This window comes from Scyliorhinus canicula, chromosome 16 (assembly GCF_902713615.1).
Source record: "Scyliorhinus canicula chromosome 16, sScyCan1.1, whole genome shotgun sequence".
In the NCBI taxonomy this organism is placed as follows: Eukaryota; Metazoa; Chordata; class Chondrichthyes; order Carcharhiniformes; family Scyliorhinidae; genus Scyliorhinus; species Scyliorhinus canicula.
The window spans coordinates 130610308-130633465 of NC_052161.1; the positions used below are offsets into that span (position 1 = coordinate 130610308).

The 23158-nt window shown below is 39.3% G+C and overlaps 2 protein-coding genes across 15 annotated transcripts in view; one reads left to right on the top strand and one right to left on the bottom strand.

The window, feature by feature from the left end:
- The window catches only part of prdm16 (PR domain containing 16), a 1033598-nt gene that overhangs the window by 921727 nt on the left and 88713 nt on the right, over positions 1-23158 (bottom strand). Inside the window, exon 2 of the mRNA XM_038773645.1 lies at positions 3956-4063. Coding sequence (XP_038629573.1) covers positions 3956-4031 — 76 coding nt within the window. The 5' untranslated portion in view covers positions 4032-4063. The remainder of the gene's footprint in view (positions 1-3955; positions 4064-23158) is intronic.
- The window catches only part of LOC119950822, a 32905-nt gene that overhangs the window by 7076 nt on the left and 2671 nt on the right, over positions 1-23158 (top strand). For 4 of the 14 annotated variants that reach the window (XR_005457425.1, XR_005457424.1, XR_005457422.1 and 1 more), the window contains exons 3-4: positions 7797-7885; positions 11427-12001. The exons of 1 other annotated variant lie outside the window; for it this stretch is intronic. The gene's annotated coding sequence lies outside the window, so the exon portion shown is untranslated. 9 more of the 14 variants (XR_005457428.1, XR_005457430.1, XR_005457427.1 and 6 more) reach the window with 9 other exon arrangements.

The following is a 23158-nucleotide window of genomic DNA, read 5'->3' on the forward strand; positions in this document are numbered from 1 at the left end:
ATAACTTAGCATAGCGAGAAAGGTGGTCGAAATATAATTTGATTGTGTACTGCAGCTTAAAATGAGAAAATTGCTATTTTAAAATCCATTGCCAATCGACAGAAAATCAGATGAAAATAAAATTGCGACGCAAAATTAGTTATTTTAGGGTGTAGCTCATTTGGTTATGGTTAGTTTAATTAATATGGTTACAAAAACAAAGAGTCACTTGATCTTAAAAAAACAAACTGACACGCTCTATGTTAATAATTCTATATTCTCCATCTTATTAACCACGTTTTAATAGATTAATGGGCTATGGCGTGAAGGGGTTTAGTTCTATTAATGTCTTGTTTCCACACCTCTGCCAGACTAAATGTCTTTGAACTTTAGGGCAGAGACACATTGCAGGCGCCACGTTTTAGGTTGTACAACTGGCGAAGGGTCTTTTGGAAGATTGCTGCATTGCCAGTGTTCATCTCCTTACTGGCGCAGCACTTCATAGTAGGGGAAAGTATAGCAGTTCCTTTCAAATTCAGCATTGGTGAATCGCTAGAGTATGTTTGCATTTGTTGTAACAGCTTCTTATGGCAAGTGTTTCGTATTTTGATATAATAAATGTAGATGGTATAGCATAACACGCATACTCAAGGTGGGCTGTGGTTACACGGCTGAGGTGTTGGTTGGAGGATGGAGTTCTCAAAGCTGCCCTTGAGACATTTCATATTCATATTACATTCGCCGCGCTTCTTTAGGTGAGATGTATTCTTACTGTATAATGATCTCTGTAAAATTAGAAATGCTTCACTATACTTAACTTTGTAGAAAATTACCTTTTTCACAAGGGACAGTGTTTGAGCAAACCTTAAGTTTATTGGGACCTGGGAAGAGGAATTAGGAAGATTTTTAAGAAGGAGGAAAACAAGCCATGATTATGGCGAAGGAGGTACTTCCAAGTGAACTGCACAGTCGGGTAATTAACTCCAAAAGCATGTTATAAACGCGCGGAACTGCAAATTGGAATAAAATCTGAGTTTTTAAAAGAAGGATTGTGTCATAACTTATACCCAGTGCATCAGTGGACGATGAAGCGTCAGCGAAGTCTTCTTTGTTGCTGAAATTAATTCTATGAAATATATTACTGTAGACGATATAAGTACGGGGCAAACATCTCCGAGGGAAGGGTTAATTCTTCGCTAGTAGATTCTTATTTTCAGAAATTTAGCAAGCTGATAACATGTATACAAAGTATCCTCTCTGTTATGCATAAGCAATCAATTACTATAAATATTATTCAAGAATGTGTGGGGTTTGGTGTAACAGATTTAGTGCACTTGTATTTTATCACTTAAACGAGGGATTGGGATTTACAATTGTAGATATGTTACAAACATCGTTAAACTTGCTCTCCAGCATTCGGAACCGCGCACAAAAGGAACCGGGGTCTCTGTGATCTGGGCTATAATGTGTAATCGAATTAGTTTTTTACACAGCAACATATTTGAGTGACAGAATGCACAACTGATGCATTGTTACTACCGAAGGAAGATAATAGTCATTAATCCAACGTTCTTGTACAATAAATTTAAAATTTAATTACAAGGAATATCACGGACGGCGGCAACTATAAAATGCCAATTCTTGAGTAACAATGCAGTAGAAAATAGCTGGATGTATTCACAGTAACACGATTTTGCTGTAAAAAAATTGAGGTCGGGAATAAATAGGTAGTTGGAAGTGATTAACGTGATCATAATTTTGATTAAAGTTGGATGAGTTCAGGTCAAAAATGTGTTTGAGAAAGCATTTTTAATACTATGGTCTCAATATAATCCGAACATTCTATCCCACTCTAGTGTCCATTGTTATTACTTTAAATCGTGGGTATAAGCAAGGAATTAATCTCCATAGTAATATCTGTTACAATGTAATCCTTATTTTGCATAACACGCGATGAGATGTTCGCATAGGTACTTTCATTTTATTCACAACTCATCAATTGCAATCGTGTAATGATTTTTGATCGTTTTAGCTGAAATTAAATGAGTTGCAGTGTTTTGTCCGGTAACATTAACAGTTACGGCATGTGCTGTCTGTAGAATTTAATGATATACATCCCTGAAATATTCCTGAGTGTGAGATATAAAACAGTGGATATGGACAATTAAGTGCGTGCAAATAGAAAAGGTACAGGTTACAAAATCTCCGTGCGGACGGACCTGTTCAGTTTGAAGCCAAATACCTCTCTGTAAAATCGATATATGAAATGAATACAACATGACTGCCGCACCTGATTTAACAATCTGACTGTGTCGCCTGTTGTATAATGTACCCGGGCCGATTGTTTCAACACCGCTGCATTTTAATTGTGCAAAGGTCTACGGAAGTAATATGATACGATACCTGCAGAAGCCATTGGTAATATTTAAGTAAATATTCTAATGCGCGTGTGAATACATTGATAAATATGCATATGTAGTTGTATGTTATAAAAACTGGAGAAAATACGGTTTAAAAATGGGCCTGTGCAGGTGCATTTGAAACATGGATTGCATTGCGAGGACCCCGACTGGCGCATCCCGTTTTACCGTTTCATCTATACACAATAGAAATCCAATTGGGAATCAATTCTCCTCTATAGCAACCAAATGGTCAGAATAGAACCGAAGAAGTAACTGCCCTTCGATTTTAAATCGTACGTTCACTAAATCTCGAAGCATACTTCACAACTCAACATTAAAAAAATGTTGTGAATAGCGGATCACTGCCTGGTTGGGATTATGGTTGGGTAAGAAGGGTTGGAATTACAGATTCTAATCGGGTTAGGATTATTAATTAGAGAACCGTGTCTGACATTTGGAAATCCCACTTATACAATCCCTAATTGTGTCAACTGGTAATTAAATTGCGTTAAACAGTTGCTGATGAAGGTCTTCGGGGAATATTTTTCTGCTTGATTTGAACAGACACATTTTCACAATTAAACGCATTTCGAAATAGTGTATATTTATTATGCTATAAATCGGTTTAGATGTAGGAATTACTGCCTTTTCCCTGGGAGCAGAGGATGAGCTACTTGTCTTTAGGGTCCACCGGAAATACGTGCTGTGCTCGTTCAGCTATCAACACGACTCATTTCCCCACCCTCGGTCCAATATTTCAATTTTATTCAATTTTTACATTGTCTCATATAAGTGAAAGCCAAATATTTGCAAAAGTAAATTTTCCGCATGACATTTGCGAAATACATCTCTTGGTGATAAGGTATAATATGTGCACTCAATGGGCAAATGGAGAACATCCACTGGAAATGTGAAATAGTACTCATAATCTGGCTTTCTATAGACCAGAGATTAAAATACGAGGACAAAATGAAATCACGTTGAAAAATAATTACATGATCAATTGCCTGAAATTACAGACCATCTGTGATCAGTCTAAAGTCCTTCTCATCTTTCTCGGTCTTCATGTTTCCATTACTCAGCCCCTGTCCTTCTATCCCAATGGCCCAACAAAATGCGGGGAGAAAAAAACAAAGGAATCTGGAACAGTTTCCAATGTGACACTATAGTCATCTGAGAGTCAAAGCAGACGTCAGGTCTATGCATGCAGTGGAGACTAGTTATCAATGAGTGTTCCACCGCGACCAACCCCCCCCCCCCCCCCCCCCCGCCAGTCAGATTGCAAGTACCAGTAAAACCTTTTAACCATACTGTATCGTCACCACTCCCACCTCCCTGTATATTTTTCTTTCGTGTGATCACTGTAGACCAGATAGTTGTTCATAAAACGTTCGTATAATGACTTAAATCTCAAATCATAGGGGCATAGGAAACATAGGATTAGGAGATTATCCAGCCCCTCGAGCCTGTTCCGCCATTCAACCTGTATCGCAATTTAATTTACCCGCATTGGTTCCAAATCCCTTATTTAACAAAAATCTATCAATCTCAGTTGAAATTTTCAATTGACCTACCTGTGGGAGATAGTTCCATATTTCCTTCATGTGAAAAAATGCTTCCTGACATCAGTCTTGAAAGGCCTAACTCCATTTTTAAATTTACACACCCTTGTCTGGAGTCCCCTGCCAAATGAAATAGTTTTTGCACATTAGCTCTATCAAATCCTTTAATTACGTTAAATGCATCAAACAGATCATCCCTTAATCTTCTGTACTCGAGGAATACAAGTCTAGTGCAATCGATTCTCATAATATAACTTGTTTTAGCTCCAGAATAATTCTGGCGAACTCATCTCCAAGGCCAATATATCCTTCATGAGTTGTAGAGCCCGAACTGAAATTAGTCCTCCAGATGCAGTCCAACTAGAGCTTTGTACAACTTCAGTATAACGTCTATCCTTTTGTATTCCAGTCCCATTGGTATAAAGGTTAACATTCCACGAGCCTTTAAAATTATTTTTTCCTCTTCCACTAGCTTTTAGAAATGTCTTTATATGACACTTAAATTTATCTGCTGTTTCACAATTCCTCGCTTTTCACGATTGAGAAAATACTTCAATCACTTCCATACATTGAACTCCATCTGCCGCAGTATCGCCCATTCACTTCAGCTATCAAACCCGCTTATCCACGGTGCTCCCATTTGCAATACGGAGAGAAGAACCGGGACATGATAATGGTCTCAGGCCGCAACTTTTTATCCTAAGCTAAATGATCATCTTTTTATTCTTTAACACTTGGCAAAAGATTTCAAGACAGTTTCTTCTTTCACTTGTAGTTGTCCTGAGCATGTAAGTTTTATGTTGCCAAACAACAGAGACCCAATCAAGCACAAGTCCAGCAAGTCAAAATTTCTTAAAAATTAGTCGACAAATACACGAGGTTTCTTAAGATCAAAGCATTTCCAAATGTTGGACTCGTAGAAACTGCAAAATTGACAAATAAAGTTCAAACTCGTCAATGTCCTTTCATTGGAGTCTGGATCTCTACTTCAGAGAGTTTAGAATTTCTGCACGTAGTGTGTTACAATTTGTTGCCCCACGTTTTATTTCCTTTTCTGATTTCTTAAACACACATTTCTTCTGATCTCAATTATGTATTATGTTACCAATTTCTGCAAACGGTTAAGAAGTAAAATGTGAGACTTGGAACCGCATTTCATCAAGCCTCAGAATCATCTTATATCTTCCGTTTTTAAAACATTACTATAGGTTTCACCATCGGTATTGTGTGGCCAAGCATAAAATAGCGACGGTCAATATATTTAGCACGTGCACATGCTCACAAATGGAATAATGAGTATATGCAGTTTTTATAGATGGTCAGCAAAGATAGGATGGATATTGCGAAGTACAGCTTTGGTTATGATCACTAATGGGAGAATGGCAAGCACCTTACATGTTTTGGAGGCGGTCATTAACAACGTAGATGCGGGGATTCTTGATAGTTATTAATAGTTGTGTGGGCAATAAATGCAGGGTTTCTGGATGGCCATTAATGGCGAGTTGGTCAGTGATGTAGGGTTTCTGGATGCATATTAATGGCGAGGTGGTCAGCTGATGCAGGGTTTCTAGATGCCCATTAATGGTGGGATGATTAGTGGAGGTTTCTGGACCGTCACCAATTTTACTGTGGTCCGTACCATAAATATTTTACCTGATTATTAATCATGAGGTGGTCAGTAGACGCAAGGGTTAATGCACGGTCATTAATGGAGAACTGGTCAGTAGATGCAAAGGTTTCTGGAAGGCCATTAATGGTGAAATCGTCAGTAGATACAACGTTTCTAGATGGTCATTAATGGCGAGATGGTCAGTAGATACAAGGGTTCTGGATGGTCATTAATGGCGAGATGGTCAATAGCTACAAGGTTTCTGGATGGTCATCAATGTGGAGATGGCCAGTAGGTACAAGGGTTCTGAATGGTCATTAATGGTGAGATGGTGAGTAGGTACAAGGGTTCTGGATGGTCATTAATGGTGAAATGGTCAGTAGATACATGGTTTCTGGATGGTTATTAATACTAAAATGGTCAGTATGTGCAAGGGTTCTGGATGGTCATTAATGGTGAAATGGTCAGTAAATACAGGGTTTCTGGATGGTTATTAATACTAAGATGGTCAGTAGGTACAAGGGTTTTGGATGGTCATTAATGGTTAGGTGGTCAGTAGGTACAAGGGTTCTGGATGGGCATTAATGGTGAGATGGTCAGTAGATACAAGGGTTTTAGATGGTTGTTAAGGGTGAGATGGTCATTAGGTACAGGGTTTCTGGATGGTCATTAATATTGAACTGGTCAGTAGATATAGAGTTTCTAGATGATCATGAATGGTGAAATGGTCAGTAGGTACAAGGTATTTGTATGATCATTAATGGTGAGATAGTCAGTAGACACAGCGTTTCTGGGTGGTCATTAATGATGAAATGGTCAGCAGGTACAGGGTTTCTGGATGGTCATTAATGGCGAGATGGTCAGTAGGTACAAGGTATTTGAATGGTCATTGATGTTGAGATGGTCAATAGACACAGAGGTTCTGGATGGTCATTAGTGGTGAGATGGTCAGTAGGTACTGGGTTTCTGGGGGTCATTAATGGTGAGATGGTGATTAGGTACAAGGTAGTTGAATGGTCATTAATGGTGTGATGGGCAGTAGATACAGCGTTTCTGGATGGGCATTAATGGTAAGGTGGTGAGTAGGTACAAGGCTTCTGGGTGGTCATTAATGGTGAGATGGTCAGTAGGTAATGGGTTTCTGGATGGTCAGTAGGTACAATGTATTTGAATGGTCATTAATGGTGAGATGGTCAGTAGATACAGGGTTTCTGAATGTTCATTAATGGTGTGATGGGCAGTAGATACAGCGTTTCTGGATGGGCATTAATGGTAAGGTGGTGAGTAGGTACAGGGCTTCTGGGTGGTCATTAATGGCGAGATCGTCAGTAGGTACAGGGTTTCTAAAAGGTCATTAATGGTGAGATGGTCAGTAGGTACACGGTATTTGAATGGTCATTAATGGTGAGATGACCAGTATGGACTGCATTTCTGGATGGTCATCAATGGTGAGATGGCCAGTAGGCACAGGGTTTCTGGGTGGTCATTAATGGTAAGATGGTCCTTAGATCCAGCACTTCTGCATGATCATTGGTGGTTTGATGGTCATTTATGACCAGTTATCTGGATGGCCATTAATAGTGGGATGGTCAGTTTAGGGTTTCTGGATAGTCAGTAATTGTGGTGTGTCCCTAGATAAAGGATGTATGGATGAGTGTCAATGAAGAGATAGTCGAGGGCAGCACGGTGGTGCAGTGGTTAGCATTGCTGCCTCACGGCGCCGAGGTCCCAAGTTCGATCCCAGCTCTGGGTCACTGTCCGTATGGAGTTTGCACATTCTCCTTGTGTTTGCGTGGGCTTCGCCCCCACAACCCAAAGATCTGCAGGGTAGGTGGATTGACCGTACTAACTTGCCCCTTAATTGTAAAAAAATAATTTGGTACTCTAAATTTATTTTTAAAAATGAAGAGATGGTCAGTAGATGCAAGGGTTATGGATAATAACTAATTGCAGGACGGTGCGTAGATGCATGATTTGTAAATAATTGGGACATTCAGTAGATGAAAGGTGGATGGCTAAGATTGGTTGTTGAGTAAAAGCGGGGAAAATGGCCACCCCCAATGCAGTGATTGGTAATCAGCTGACCAGGGGCTCTAGCTGGTCAATCGTAATATTTGAATTTCAATGGGAGCTGGAAGTAACTGTTCACAAGGATGAAAACATCATAAGTGTGTTCGCAACAATATCGCACAAGTGTTGTGAGTTCAATTAAAAGTAGTTCTCAATTGCTTTTATCCTTTTTAGTAACATTGAACATTTCTGAAGGTCACCGAAACTGTTCATGAGGAAATTGGGAGTCATTGGCGTTTCTCGGAGAATGCAGAATGTTACAGGTAAACCAGATTGCTATAGCTAACAGCTAATATCCTCGAGTTAGTAGGCTATGCACGTTTCCTCATTAACTGGTAGCTGTCAAGCCGACATTTGTTTCCCAAAAGTGTACGACACATCCAATATTTAATAGCAATAAGGAACGATCTTTATACTTTGAAGATTTCCTTCGATTTTGAAGTCTTTCAAGTCTTCGACGCATATTTTCAGGTGTCAATTCATTATATCTATTTGTAACTAATCATACTGTACTGTATACTTGAGCACAGTGCCACCCTGTATTTCGATGTGCATAATTGAGCTGCTAAATCATTTTACATTAAACAAATACATTTCACTGTGAAAAATGGTTGTTATCCATTCTTATACCTCTCTTTGCATCAAAAATCTACTCAAATAGTTACATCAGTAATATTTGCGCACAATTCACAGTATAAAAGCTTGTCTACTTTTTAGACAAACTGTTTTTTTCGCTCCTGCATAATGAGGACGGTAAAGGGACCAGTCATTCAAGAGCTTGATCATAGTGGATCCCTCTCATATCCGGAGCTTGGGCTAATGATGCAGGGAGGGACTGTGGAAGAGTTTAGAGTGTAATTATTAGCCATTAATTGGGTTCAGGACCTTTGTGGTTGTGGTAAATGAGAAGTCTGGCCGCTAATCCCAATCAGGATATACAGCTGGGGGCTAGAAAGAGCCAGGACTGGTTGGACTCAGCCTGCGACACTCCAGGGGGTCAAGCACATAGATAACAGCCACATCATGCCGTAAACTAGAATAGAAGCAAAGAGGGCATGAGAAAATACAACAGCTATTCGACATATCTGGATGTTATTTCAATTGGACAAACTTTAGTTAAAGGAAAATGCGATCATTAGTTCTAACTTTATGGACGAGGTGGGATAGCGGACGCCAGAGCTGAAATAATTGCACACCTCTGTACATTAATAGGTTCACATAGTTTAGTTTTATGTAAACCCCGTTATACTTTTTGCAAACTAATTAATTATAACACAGAGAACAAAATGATTGTGTGTGAGGGGGTGGGGGGTTGAATCAATGCAAACTGTTACACGGATGCACTGGTGACGGATGCATTACGTCTAAATATATTTCCCCATTGCCGATGGATTATTACATGCTGTAATTTTGAACAAACATACCTGACACTCTGAAGGATACTGTGGTTGTTTAGGTGCACTGGTTGCTTGCTTTCTGATGTATTCCTTAGTTTTCACTACTCTCAATTGTTCTTCATTGTAAAACTCAATTCAAATGGCTTAGCATGTCAGGATTTAAAATCCCATTGGTTACAACATACGCGTTTCAGTTACAAAATGTACTTTTAGTTTCATAATTTATTTGTTGAAAAATGTTTTTAAATGCAAGTTTTAAAAAAGGATGACGGAGTACAGCGTTATTCTAGAGTTGCTGGTTCATTGCAATGAACTAGACCCACTTTGGAACGCAACAGCTCTTGAAACTTCACGAAACTAAGACTTAATTTGTCAATTTTGTGGTTTTATCCGCACTGGACTTGACTGGTTTGCTCCTAGAAAGTTAACGCCTCACTGTGCACTCGGCGAGGCTGGACATAAAATGACTCCTGAGTAAGGTACCAAAGATTCTTTCAACTTTCCAGAAAGTACTTTCGAAAGGAAATGCATGACAAACCAACAACCGAACCAAATTCTTCTCGGACCTAGACTTATGTTGTTTTCTTTTTGCTGTCACGAATTAGATATGCCGGCCCTCCATGAACAGCAGTGCAGTGGAGTCACTGAGGATAACAATTACAACAAAATAATCTGTGATATTCTTTGCTTCATATTCGATAGATCCGGTGATGTACTGTTACTCAGATCATGAGATAAACTGGAGTCCTACAGAACACAATCAATGCACCATTGAGTGGACAATTATTTCCAAAACAATGAAACATCTAAATAATCGATTGCTTGTGAAATAACAAAACATAATTGAGATAAGCAATGGATGCATTCTGGAGCTGGAGAATGATCTCCAACACACGATTCCATTATTGTTTAAAGTTGGTGTAGAACTGATGATGGTGTTTTTTATAACAGAAAACAAGAAGGTGTCTTACAGGTAATCATATTAAACGCAATAAATATCTTTCATGTGCACAGCACCTTTAACGCAGGAAAAAGTCTTAAAATGCTTCACAGGAGTATCATCAAACACAATTTGACACTAAGCCAGATGAGGAAATTTTAGAACGACTGACCAAAACATTGTTAAAAAAGTGGATTTCAATGAGCGTCTTCTAGACAGTAAGGTTGAATTAGCAAAAGTGATTGAGAAAGGGAATCCCGGCACTTAAGACCATGGCATCTGAAAGCTGGTCGGCCAATTGTGGAGCGTTTAAATCCGGGATGCTCTGGAGGGCAGCATGAGAAGATAACAAATATCTCGGAGGGTTTTAGGGTTGAAAGAAATTATACGATAAGGAGGGGCGAGGCCGTGATAACCGTGGCTCACATTCAAACAGCGATGGATTTCTGCCAGTAACTACAGGCGCTAATTTCTCAAATAACATCTCGTATGCCACCCCCCCCCCCCCCCCCCAATCCCCATATCCTTTTACTTTGCATCGTTCAATCTCTGAGAGTGTTGTAAACCTGTTCACTCCTGAGGTACTCGCCCACAACTCTCAACTAATGGACAAGGTTGTCGCTCACACCGGTAATCAAATTGATTATGTTTAAGAACGCGCGACCACATAAAAGCAGGACCCTTCCTTTCCTCGGACACAAGTCTGCCGTGCAGCGCCTGATTCTAGCCCAGGCAATGGAGTGTCGCGTGTTATGGCGCCGCCTTTGATAGAACTGCCGCAGGCATCTCAATGAATTGTGCCTCTGCATTTATTTCAGTTTATCAACTTGATCCCTGTGGTCCACGTCACCTTGCCTTGGACCACACCAGACTTTATTTACACCATTATTTGTACTTTAAACCTTTCTAGTTTTTAACTGATTGCTATTTCTACTATATGGATATACTACAATGAAAATATATAACATTTATAGATGGCGGATGGGGGAGAGAGACAAGTTATAGATAAACAGAGTCCCACAGGAAGAAGGATAGAGGGAAGTACACATGCACATGTATCTAAATTGGCATAAAATAAAATTACAAAAATCTTATCAGAGAGAAATGGCCAGAGCCAGAGATGTAGGCATAGGCACACAGAAAGACAGCGGAGCACGAATAGGTGCTCGAGGAAGATTACATCTCTGGTGTGTTTTGGATTTTAAAAAGGGAACAATAATAAGATGTTTTAATATCACGATTAGTGAGACTTTATCGTTCATCCCGAACTTTGCTAAATTCAAATGTTATTACTTTCAATTGCCTCTGCTTCCATTCCTTGCAGTTAGATTGACTATCTGTGAAACACCCGCTTCCCACCTGTATCTGTCGTCAAATCATTTGTGGTGAAAAATATATTTAAGTAACTGCAATCTGGAGTCGATCTTCTGGAAATAAAACTTTTTAAAACTTTTGTTTTATGTTTAGAGGGGTCTGTCTCCAGTCACTTCTCAGGACCTGTATGTGCATTGTGAGGGGAAGACTTTGGAGACAGATGTTGGGTTGGACATTTTTTCATACATGGACGAGACCGCCCTTTGGAACAGCATCAAATCTTGAACTTGGCGGATCCTGAGTGCCCCCTTTGGTAGGTGTTTACAAGCAGCTGACATTAACCAGGCTGCATCTCCTCCAACGTTTCTGTGCTACTTCTGTTTTTGTTTGGGAACCGCAGCCAAGGTGCAACTGTTACAACAATGATTGCCTATTGTATATGTGAGTGTACACGTGTGTCTGTATTCTCTGTATATGCAAATATCTATAACATGTGTTGGGAGCGATTTTTTTTTGTCTTTTAAATGACGATATTATAAACATGTCCATTTTTAAAAGCTTATATATGATTAACATTTTCTTAAAGGAACAGCAGCCTTTGGTGATCAAGCATAGCATGCACTTAAAGACTCTTCCCATCTCCTTCCAACCCAATAATGTTGTGCCATTGTATTTCTACACTTTAACAAATATGTAAACATAGAAATAAACCAGTTTTATGAATATAAGTCGTGTGTGATGAGATCTCGCCAAGTATTATATGTAATTATTTTTCCACATTGATAAGGTACATCACCATTAGATTGCATTTTGTTACATATATTAATATGCATCAGTTGTGCGGCCCTCACTGTTATATTGGCCTCTCCGGCTGTGTTTGAAAACAGCATGTCTCTATCTTTCGGAGGCGATTTACATTTGAAATTATATTAATATTTCAATGTGGGTAAGAAACAATGAACCATACAGGTGTGGCAAGACCGTTTGCCATTTACATTAAAAGCGATCTTTAAACCGTTACTAATACTTTAGATTCAGAGAGGGAGAAAGTGGGTTACTGTTGCCACTTTAAGACCCATGTCTTGGCTGTATAGGCAGCTCACCATTGCAATCCCTGTTTCACTTCATTGCACTCAAGTCATTAATCCATACGACTAAAACAACGAAGCTGCACGTCTCCAAAGCGTGCAATAAAAATGCGCGAATGCGGAGCCCCCGGGCAAAAAGAAAATTACCAGAAGTAGAAGTGACCTTAGGATGATGTAATCAATCAAACGATCCGCAGGGACACGTATCACAGTCTTAATCTTTCAAGGGAGGCTAGATGAGAGGGTCATGTGATTTTTAAAAAACACCTCTTTTTATCCCTTTAAAATATTGTTACCTCGGGCACGAGAAGCAGAGAATAGCTCCGGAGGAGTGCATAAATCTTTTATGAAAGAATAATATCAGAGCGACTAAAGCATAGGGATACAGAGAGCTGGGTCATATTTGCGCTCGTTTCCCCCCGCTGTAAACGGAATGACAAATATTTAATTTACTCTAATATGCCTATGGTCAGGAAGTGTGTTATTTAAAACAGCTACGCTGTTTTTGAGGCGGGTTAGAAGGCAGTCAAGCTATTTACTCCAGAATTGAAATGCAAAGTGGCGTCTAGTTCAACTGGAGGATGTTACTTTGTACGAGATATGTTATCATGACATTTATAAACCAAGACTATATTATTGCTCTTATCCACGTTTTACAAACAATCCGTTTTCTTCGTGATTATACCACCAAATCGGTTTCTTGAATCAAGCTGACAGATTCACGTTGTATACTTTCCCTAAATTACTTTAATTATTTACGAAACAGAAATGACGAATATTACAATATCTCAATATTCTTCTTTGACCTTCTTTAAACTGTTGTGATTATGAGTCTGTAATGTTTCGATTAAAGGAGTAAGCGTCTCCTGATGGATTGCCTTGTAATCGCAACATGTTCTGCAACAATAATTCTTAGTCCTTTCCTATAAGAGGACCCAAAGTAGGTGCAGCAAGTTAATCTCAGGAGTTGGTCGGCTCATTGCTTTATGTGGGCTTAAAACATCCAGTCATTTTTTTTAAAACCGGGAGATTGTGCTCTGCTTTCCAATCAAGTTATAGTTTGAGGGTTTGTCTTATACGGATTCAATACGTCTGTTCTGATTTTGTTTAAATTAGATTTTGGAACTTCCGATTCCCATTTCATGATGTTGCCTATTTTCCCTTAACACAATAGTGGTCTTAAGGTTGGTTTAACAGCGAATCATTGCAAAAAAAAAAGGCTTCCAACATTGTATCATTTAAAATACTCGCGTAGCATGTTAAAATGTACTCTTATATTTAAAATATTAGATATTATCATTATTGAAGAGGGTTCATTGCAGACACAAGTCAGCGATTCTTTCGTTTCTAATTCATTTCCCGCCTGGAGCAATATGCAACTCATAAAGAAAGTAGCTGGACACACAAGGATTCCTCCACCTAACCTCACCCCAGCCCCCTTTCGCGGTGATTCTGGGTAAAGTAGCACAATCTTAAAATGAGAATATTTGTATACCGACTGGTATTCCTCTTATAATGACATCATTGTTAATTTATTTGCGTAATACGGTGAATGGAATTCGGAACTCACTCTTCCCAGTCATAGCCTCACTGAAGTGCTACTTAAACGTGTCATACAAGGATTGGGGCAGTTTTAGATAAAATATAAGAGATTTTTAAGAGAAAAAAGGGACGATAGAGGATCCGTGCGAACTATCGTTTGGCCACATTAAGCAGGGTTATTGACATTAGCATATGGCTAAAAGATACATTCAGGCGATGATTGCAGGAGGCTGAAAACTGCCCAACTGCCGATTCTAAAACCTTTTAATCGGGGTTACTTTCCTTTAGCATGAATATCCAAAAAATTAGCATTTAATTTTACAAACTGTTTATTTTCTCTCTGTGTTGATTTTATATTAATTATTTTACTGAAGCACTGGATCCCAATAATACTGGAGTAGCTATCTTGAAGGAGGTACCGCATTTATGTGAAGGTGTTGGATTAACACCTGCTTCAAAGCACAATTATGAAACATCGCTAAATTGCGATAACTCCATCGTCCGATTGGCTCAGAAACTCCTACAAAATTAGTTTCTCAATTATTTTGCCTCACTGAATGTTGTCCTCTAGAAAGCGGATAGCAATTGACGGAAACAGACAGTTGTAACTGTCCTTCTAAATGGTGTACTAATGACCATATTCTCAAATTAAAATCAAGTAAACTCGAGGGAAGGCTTCGATGCGGTTAACAGTGGTCATTCCCTACCAAACTGGAACACGACAGAATAAAGAAACTGACGGATCACCATTGTTTGTGTTAAGGACATGATCAAATAGTTCTGAAAATTCGGTTCTTGTCGGTATGCATTCGGTGCACAGGTTTCCTAAAACTATCCGATCTCGGATAAACCATTGTTCCATGGCAAAGTTGAGTGCCTTCCATTATAAAGAAACAAAGTTCAGAACAATTTAATTTTTGTGGAAATTACCAAGGAGTACACTTGTCGTTGAAGCAATACCACTCAACAGTAATTAAATCGCTGAGTATTATAAATATGAGTATTTTAAACACCATGTTTCGAATCCAAAGATACATTAGGCTAAATGATGCATGTCCTTTCCCCTTTACAACGGTCTCCTGATATAAATATAATCCTATTTCACTGACAAGTATACCCCAGTTGTTGATTAAAACGTCTTGTCTCAAGGAAAAATATGGGATTAATAGCCTGTTCTTGCCTTGAGGGCTCACATTAACCCTTTGAGTTCGGCACCTGAGTTGTGTAGAATACCATTCACCGGGTGAGGCAACATTTTCCTGTCTCTTGCAAATAGGAAACGCTGAATCATTGAAAGAAGCTGTTGTATAACTCTAATAAATCACTGCGTCTCCCTTTACGAAATTCACGAACTCTCAGACCGACCGCGTCAACCGGAGACATTTCTAGGATGAATACATTCGTGTATATTATCCAACTAACACAATAACAACTAATGCAAACAGCTTTAACATTTTCACTTCGCAGAGTGCGTTATGCTTTCATCAAAACCTCATTAGGGGCGATAAAACAAACACTTAAGCATACAAAATCTTGCCGGTTTATCGCGACTTAGACAAATAGTAAAGACTGCTTACCCAAAGTACTTTTTCTCTTCCTGGGATTTAACCGCGTATTGTCCCGTCTCCTCCCATTCATCTGCTTATGTTTGATAAATACCAATTATTTGTGTTCGCATTGCCAATGTACCTGATTGAGCAGAACCTTTGAATTTAGCCCAAGTAAATGCCTGAAAGTGGTTCCAGAAATATCATGATATTTGTATTTTAAAAATAATCATAATTGTTCAGGGTATGATTTATTTGATAACCCCTTTCCCCCTGAATTTATTACATTTCAAGAATGTCTGTAAATGATTCACACTATAACTGAATTGATGCTTTGTCTACGGATGCTGTTGTATATTTTAGTCCATGCGTCTATGGGTGAATACCATAATGCTGAAAATTCACATATGTGTCCAATGCTTCATCTTTTAGACATGATGTGTCACCTCAAGGGCTTTTTAACTTGTACAATATCAGTTAGAAAATACCATAACTGTACGATCAAACTACAATACCTAAAAGGAAATGAGGTGGAATCTTTGAGTAGATTGACCATTGGTTGTTCTGTAAGTTTAAAAATGTATTAATAAAGTTTCTGATTTTCGAATGGAACTGAATGCATCCTGGTTATTGCCTCACGTTTGCACGTGTCGCCCTCTCCCTTTAAAAACCGGTGATGTTTAGTTTTCTTTCCAAACCTTTAAATGCCAGGTTGACTTATGGTACTTTCAAAATGTTAGGCAGATGTTAATATAGATTCAAAGGTATAATCGAATTGCTTCAATATTAGACTTAATTCCAACGCAAGTAATGTCCACATTTCCAGAACTCATAAGCCTCTTAGTTTTTCTTGCTAATTGCATATTTTAGATAATTAATTAATTTTTAATGCACTATAAATCTAATTTTTGCAGTGGAAATATATGTATAGTATTTTTACTGTTGTGGTGGAGTGTGAAGAGATCAACTAAAAACTACCCTCTCAACTACCCACTCTTCTACAGACAAATTTAGACTACCCACTGCCACACACACAAAGACTAGGATGCTAGATACATACACAAGCTGACTTACGCACATCCACACATAGGGTCCCGAAGATTTACACATAACATCGTTTATAATTACACGCTTCAAAAATGCACTTAAACACACACGCATACACAAAAACACATTCTCACACACATAGATGTCACATATTTCACACTTAGACATGCGCCCAGACTCAACTTCCACATTTTAGAGCTATTTGCACCCTAAGCTACACACCAGTACCTTTTTTTTGATTTAACGAAGAAAACAGAAAACAACTGTCCATTTGCTGGTTTAATGTTTTCTTCCTTAAAAATCAAAGTATTGTCTTGATTTTACACTGGCGAACATTAAGATTAAATGGCATAAAGTCACTAACGACGTCAAGATCATTAAAATAAACTGGAGAAAATCATTCCCTGGTTCTTCTGGAACTAAGTTCCAAATTGTGACTCTTTTAAATTTCACACAATTAGGATCTAAAATTACAGCCAGTTAATTTGTCTAACAAAATAACGATCATTAACTGGAGTAATTTAATCTTACTTTGGGAGATAAACCAATAGCGCGAGATGAATTTCTGTAAACTATCTGAACGATTCTCCCCATCCGTGTAAAAACAAGTCTTCTCACTTTTATTCTCTATTTACGTTTCAAACTGTCAGTGATTGACACATAATCACTACTGTTATACATAGTGTCCATCACAGTTATATTTATATGTGTCATGAAAAGGGTTAATTAGAAAGGTTTAGAAACTTTGATAATTTATAATTGTCTGTATTTGTGTGAAATCTACATTTCCTCTTAACAGATACAATGAGATGAGATTTAATCATATTAGCTATTGCATTCTTGTTTGTACTGGATGACAATTTGGAGGGCTTTTGAGATGTTAATTTAAGGTTTTCAAACTTTTTTGTTTGGAACCTGTGGGAGGGGTGAGACGGACTGCTGGTCACATCTGTCTCTCCTCCTGGGCCAGATGCCAGATGAGGTACCTGTTTTATTGTGTTTACATGTTATTTTGGCAGCTTGGTAAAACTGCCTTTTTAATTAGCAATTTTAAACCAGAAACAGCATGGCTACAAGAAAAAGCAGAAAGAACACAGTAGGAAAGAAATGAACAATATAAAGTAAATCCACTTACTTTTCGAAAAAAGATTTCATTTTATAAATACACTACTATCTATTAAACCAAGGTGGTTTAACAAAAGAGCTATTAAACAAAGAATAATTCCGCCCTACTGGGCTCATTCATGCCAGTTATTTAGTTCTAGGACGGATAGAGGTGATTTTTTAGGAGCCACTGTGCACTAAATCAGAGTGAGAAATGTTTAACTGTATTTTGTTAGTGCAAAATCATATCACACAACGCTGGAACTATCCAGAATTTCAACGCTACTGCAGTGATTTATCTAAATGTTTTTGTCTTATGGATCCTACTAGTTGAGAAAAACAAGGAGGTTTAGAACTAGGTTGAAGGTTTATATACTACTGCAGATGTTTCTAGACCCTATTCTTCAAATTGAAATAACTGGAGCAAAATTACTTAACTAAAATGGATTTTTATGAAGAAAGCAGCGGCAAACCGAGCGTGCCCAAACGATTGAGCGAAATTCTTGCCGACAATGATAGTTGTAAACCTTTTGAGGCATATGCTGTAACACGGAGGTCACTTTTGACAGGCAGGAGATGAGTTGATAAGATACTCTTCCATGGGAATGTCTATCTTGGAAAGGTAAAATCAACTCGGGTTTAATTTCCACATTGATCAGATTGCCAGTCGGATACCAATTTATGTGAGCCATATGCAGTATGTGGCTTGTTTGAAATATCGTTTGACCAAGTTTTGAGAATATAACGGATATTAAACCAAACATATCCTTTAGCTGTACATCCATTACCAAATTGTGCAAGTGCAATGATTGCATATGGGAGGCATTCACACGTTTAAAGAACAACCTTTTCATAGAAAACCAAGCAAGGAATAAGATAACTAATTCAAATAATTAATTTAAATTCGTGAGGACCTGTTTCCAAATTGATTGTGACGGATTGGTCTTTTGCAGAGTCATATTTAAAAAAAAAAATGATTGGCATCTAAGCAATCAATAGAGGGACAGAGCTAGAAGAAATTACGTGAGGGAGTTGAGGGGTAAAGCAGAAACAGGAGAAAAGGGAAAGGGTATGCATTTTAAGGGGATAAAAGTCAAATCCAACAATAAACGAGAAAACAGGGATACCGATTCAAAGACAATAAATCCAGTCAGCAAAAGGGAAACAAACTTCTGCAGGGCCGCAAATCTAAGGGCTAAGTTTAAATTATTTCAATATTGGAGGAAATGCATTAGTGCAGATAGTTACAGAATAAATGCTTTTCAAATGTGTCTCTCTCTCCCCCCCCCCCCCCCCCCTCCTCCCAAATCGATTTGATAGAATAATTGAGGAGGGGCAGGCTGGTAAACATACTATGATTTTTTTTTTACTAGTTAAAATATTACTAGTGAAAACGTGACCAGTTTATCAGCAAGTTCATTCAACACTATTCACAAATTTATATCGTTTCATTCTCAGCCGTTTTTACTTGCCCGCAATCTTTGCAAAAACTCTACACGTTGATATTTTAAATCCCTTTGAGGTAAAATAGCTTGTTAAAATTGAGACCTACCGACCTTTTTCTGCTTAATTGCACTTCCATGATCACAACTTCCACATCTTTGCTCTATCAAAACGATGTTTTGTCTCCAATAATTTACTCTGATCTATCATAATGCTCACCAGAAATTTAAAGATTTTGGTGGAGAAGGTGGAATCCTATTGTCTAATTTAAAAGTTCAGAGTAAGTAGCTATTAATTGACTGGAAAATAAGACTTCTGAAGGCTATTTACTTGATGTTGCTGTGTTCATATGGTTAAACTTTACAAACATTAGGCTAGGGGAAGTTGCAATATTTCAGCTCTACTCTGGTTGCATTCTATATTGATTTAAGTCACAAAACTATAATATCTGGCCAACGCTATTAAGCATACTAATGTGGGTTGACTGGCATCATTCGGAAGGCGTGTGTGCCCGTTAATGGTATTGTCATGTTTTACCCTATCTAAGCAATTCAGGACTTTACTATTTACCATTTAACGTAGTCCATCAATAGACATCTGTTCCTCTAGATTACTTTTGATGAATTTGTTATATTTTTACATTGATATTTTTATACATCAGGCTCCTGAGAAAATGTATTATTGTGTTATTTTAAACGAATGTGATATTGATGTTTTACATTCCCAACAATGGTTGGGAATAGAGTTTAGTCTTACCTATTTAAGAATAGGAGTGTGATTTATGCCAAAATATTGAAAGTAATGAATAATTTGAATTTGACTTTTATTCCAGAAATTTTTAACCAGCCCCCCCCCCCCCCCCCCCCATTATTCTGTTAGGTTTAACGCACTTATATCGTAGGTTCATAGTTCCGTAGCATAAAAGTTGTGGAGGAAATGCCCACGTTGCAGAAACATATACAGAACCAATGCGATGGCAAACGCATGAAATTGTTTTATCCACTCTCTTTTATGCTGCCCAAGTTTTCAAAATTTCCTGTTTATTTTAGAAATAGATTTCTTTTTTTATCTGCCTTTTCTAGTGTGTGCATAACTTGAGACTGGAATTAGTGCGGTTAAACCCGCTGGGGTGTGAAGCCCTCCGGTGTTCATTTCCTGGTTTCTCGCTGGATCCGCCACAGTTGTCCTTAATTGCATCCATCGCTGTGCAGAACCATCTTTTCTAACGAAGGCAATGGGATTTCTGTCGTTTCTTCACATTCTTTACGTGATATCCTGTTTTGTCGCAGCTTTCATGATTGCAGTGACTGGCCTAATGCAATTTCACGCTGCTGAAATTGATATTCTTTAATTCTAATCGGTATTACGCCCCGAGAGTTCAATCTTGAATCTGGCAAGAATAGGACGGTAGAATATGTCTCCACTCCGGTAAATTTCAACCCAAAGTCCTCTGATGTAGCATGTCGGATTTTCCGCTGCACTTTTCAACCTATTCGTTTCTCTTGTCAAATCATATATTTCTGCTTATCAAGTCATTGGCAGTGGTACCCATCCCTATCGCCAGCCATTAGCAGTGGACCATTCCACTATTCCAGTTACTGATATGAATGTCTTTGTACAATGACCTGTCCACTTTGCCTTTGGACTATGGCATTAACTTAGCTTTTACCACATAATGTATTTTAGATTTATTTTCATCACTTATGACTTATCCAATTTTTGGGTATCTATCTTCCAATGCCCCTTTCCCCAATCAGGGATCAAAATAATGTTTTTTTCGGCTCTTCTTGAAATTTTCAAAGGACTACCATTTCTTTTCATGGGCTACCTTTTGGTTTTCGGGGTTCCTTTTTCATTCTCACTAACTCTTTTATTAGGTAGGGCAGTCACATAGTCCTCCATATTAATGTTGTTTGTATTTTAGTTTCTCCATCCTTCCTCAAATAACTCTAATAAATGAGTTAAATATGATTTATTGGGTGGCACGGTGGTGCAGTGGTTAGTACTGCTGCCTCATGGTGCCGAGACCTGGGGGGGGGGGGGGGGGGAAGGTAACACTAGGGGAAGTAAAATGATTAATGGGAAGCAAAGCAGCAGGATAGCACATGGGAAGGTGGATTCAACTACATAGAAAGTTATGAAAAAAGATAAAGGGAAGAATAACTCAGGAGATGTTATTAATGGAGATGTGAGGATTCAAAAAGAAGGCATAAAAACTAGCAGAAAGGCACTTTACCTGAATGCTCGTAGAATTCGAAACAAGATAATTGAGTTGACCCCACAAGTCATCACAAATGAGTACGATTTAGTGGCCATTACGGAGACATGATTGCAGGTTGGTCATGACTGGGAGTTACATATCCAGGGGTATCAGACTATTCAGAAGGACAGATAGGAAGCTAAGGGAGGTGGTGTAGCATTGATATTTAAGGATGACATCAAGGCAGCAATGAGAGATGATGTAGGTTCTCTGGAGCAAAAAGTTGAATCCTTTTGGGTGGAAATTGAAATAATAAGGAGGAAAAGGTCACTGATAGGTGTAGTCTTTAGGCCACCAAATAATAATATCACAGTGGGACGTGCAATTAAATCCCACATACTCCTCAGTCACCTTCCCTATCTTGTCACAGAAGCTTCGGTCCACCAATAACCCACATCCATTTTCCTCCCCGGCGTCTGGGCTGCTCCCTTCTCCAAAACACACATCCATCCAATGTGGGGTGTGATCTGAAATCACAATTGCAGAGTACTCCAACCTCTTAACCCCAGCCAACAGCATATTTCCCACTACAAAAATGTCAATCCTTGAATGCACATTGTGCACCGGAGAGAAAAACGTATTCTCTCGATCCCTTGGGTGCACAAACCTCCACGGGTCCGCTCCTCCCATCTCCCTCATGAGCCCAGCCAACGCCTCCCCCCCCCCCCCCCCCCCCCACACCGATTGGGTCAGTGAGCACGGCTGGGACCTGTCCACCTTCAGTTCCAACTCTATTTTCCAGTTCCCCCCTTACTATCGGCTCATGGGTATCCAAATCTGGGGTGGCACCCAGCACCGTCCTCACAAACCCCGCATCATCCCAATTGGGGCCTTATACACTTGCCAGCGCCAACCTCTCCTCTAAAGCATTTGTTACTACCATGTACCAGCACCATAAACCTCCCCTCTAATGCACCCGTCACTACCACGTACCCAGCTACCACCTTCTCCATCTGGAACCTCATTCTCTTGCCCACCAATATCACTACACCCCCCCGAACCGAACCCCGAATGAAACAGCTGACTCAACCAACCCTTCCTAAACCTCACCTAACCCTTCAACCTCAAGTTGGTCTCCTGCAGTATCATCACATCAGCCATTAAACCCTTCAAGTGTGCATACACACTTGATCTCTTCACTGGTCCACTAAACCCCTCACGTTCCACGTCACTGTTCTGACTGGGGGTCCCTCAACGCCCCCCCCCCCCCGCCCCCAATCCCTCCTAGCCACTATCATCATAATCCCGGGCCCTCCCCTCTGGCCAGGGCCACTCCAACCTCTTGTTACCATCGAACCCCTATCCCATCCCAGAATCCCCCAATCCACTTCCTCTTGCAAACACCTCTCCCAATATCGATCCCTTCCCCCCATCTTTCAAACCTCACAGGCTCCAATGACCCACCCCAACCACACTCCTATTCGCTAGCTGAGCTTTGCCGCCGCAATAACCAGGCCCCACATACCCAACAATCCCCCACCTCCCTCATATGAAAGAACAATGCAAAACTGCGCCCACAGAAAAAAGGAATAAAACCAACACCCAATACATATGTGAAGAAATGTAAACGCCCCGCCCCCACCCCCATTCAAGAGGCAAAAAAAACAAAGCCCCAATCAAACAGAAAAACCCTCCATAGGAAAAAACAGCAGCCCCGTCCCCACAAACCAAGCCCAAGTCACAACTCTCGTCTCAGTCCCAGTCCTTCAGCCTTCACAAACACCTCCACCGGCTCAAAATAGAAATCCCTCGTGTTGTGCGACACTCTCAACTTCGTAGGGTAGACCACTCCAAATCTCACTCCACTGCTATACAATGCTGCCTTCACCCATCCAAAGGCCACCTGCCTTCTCG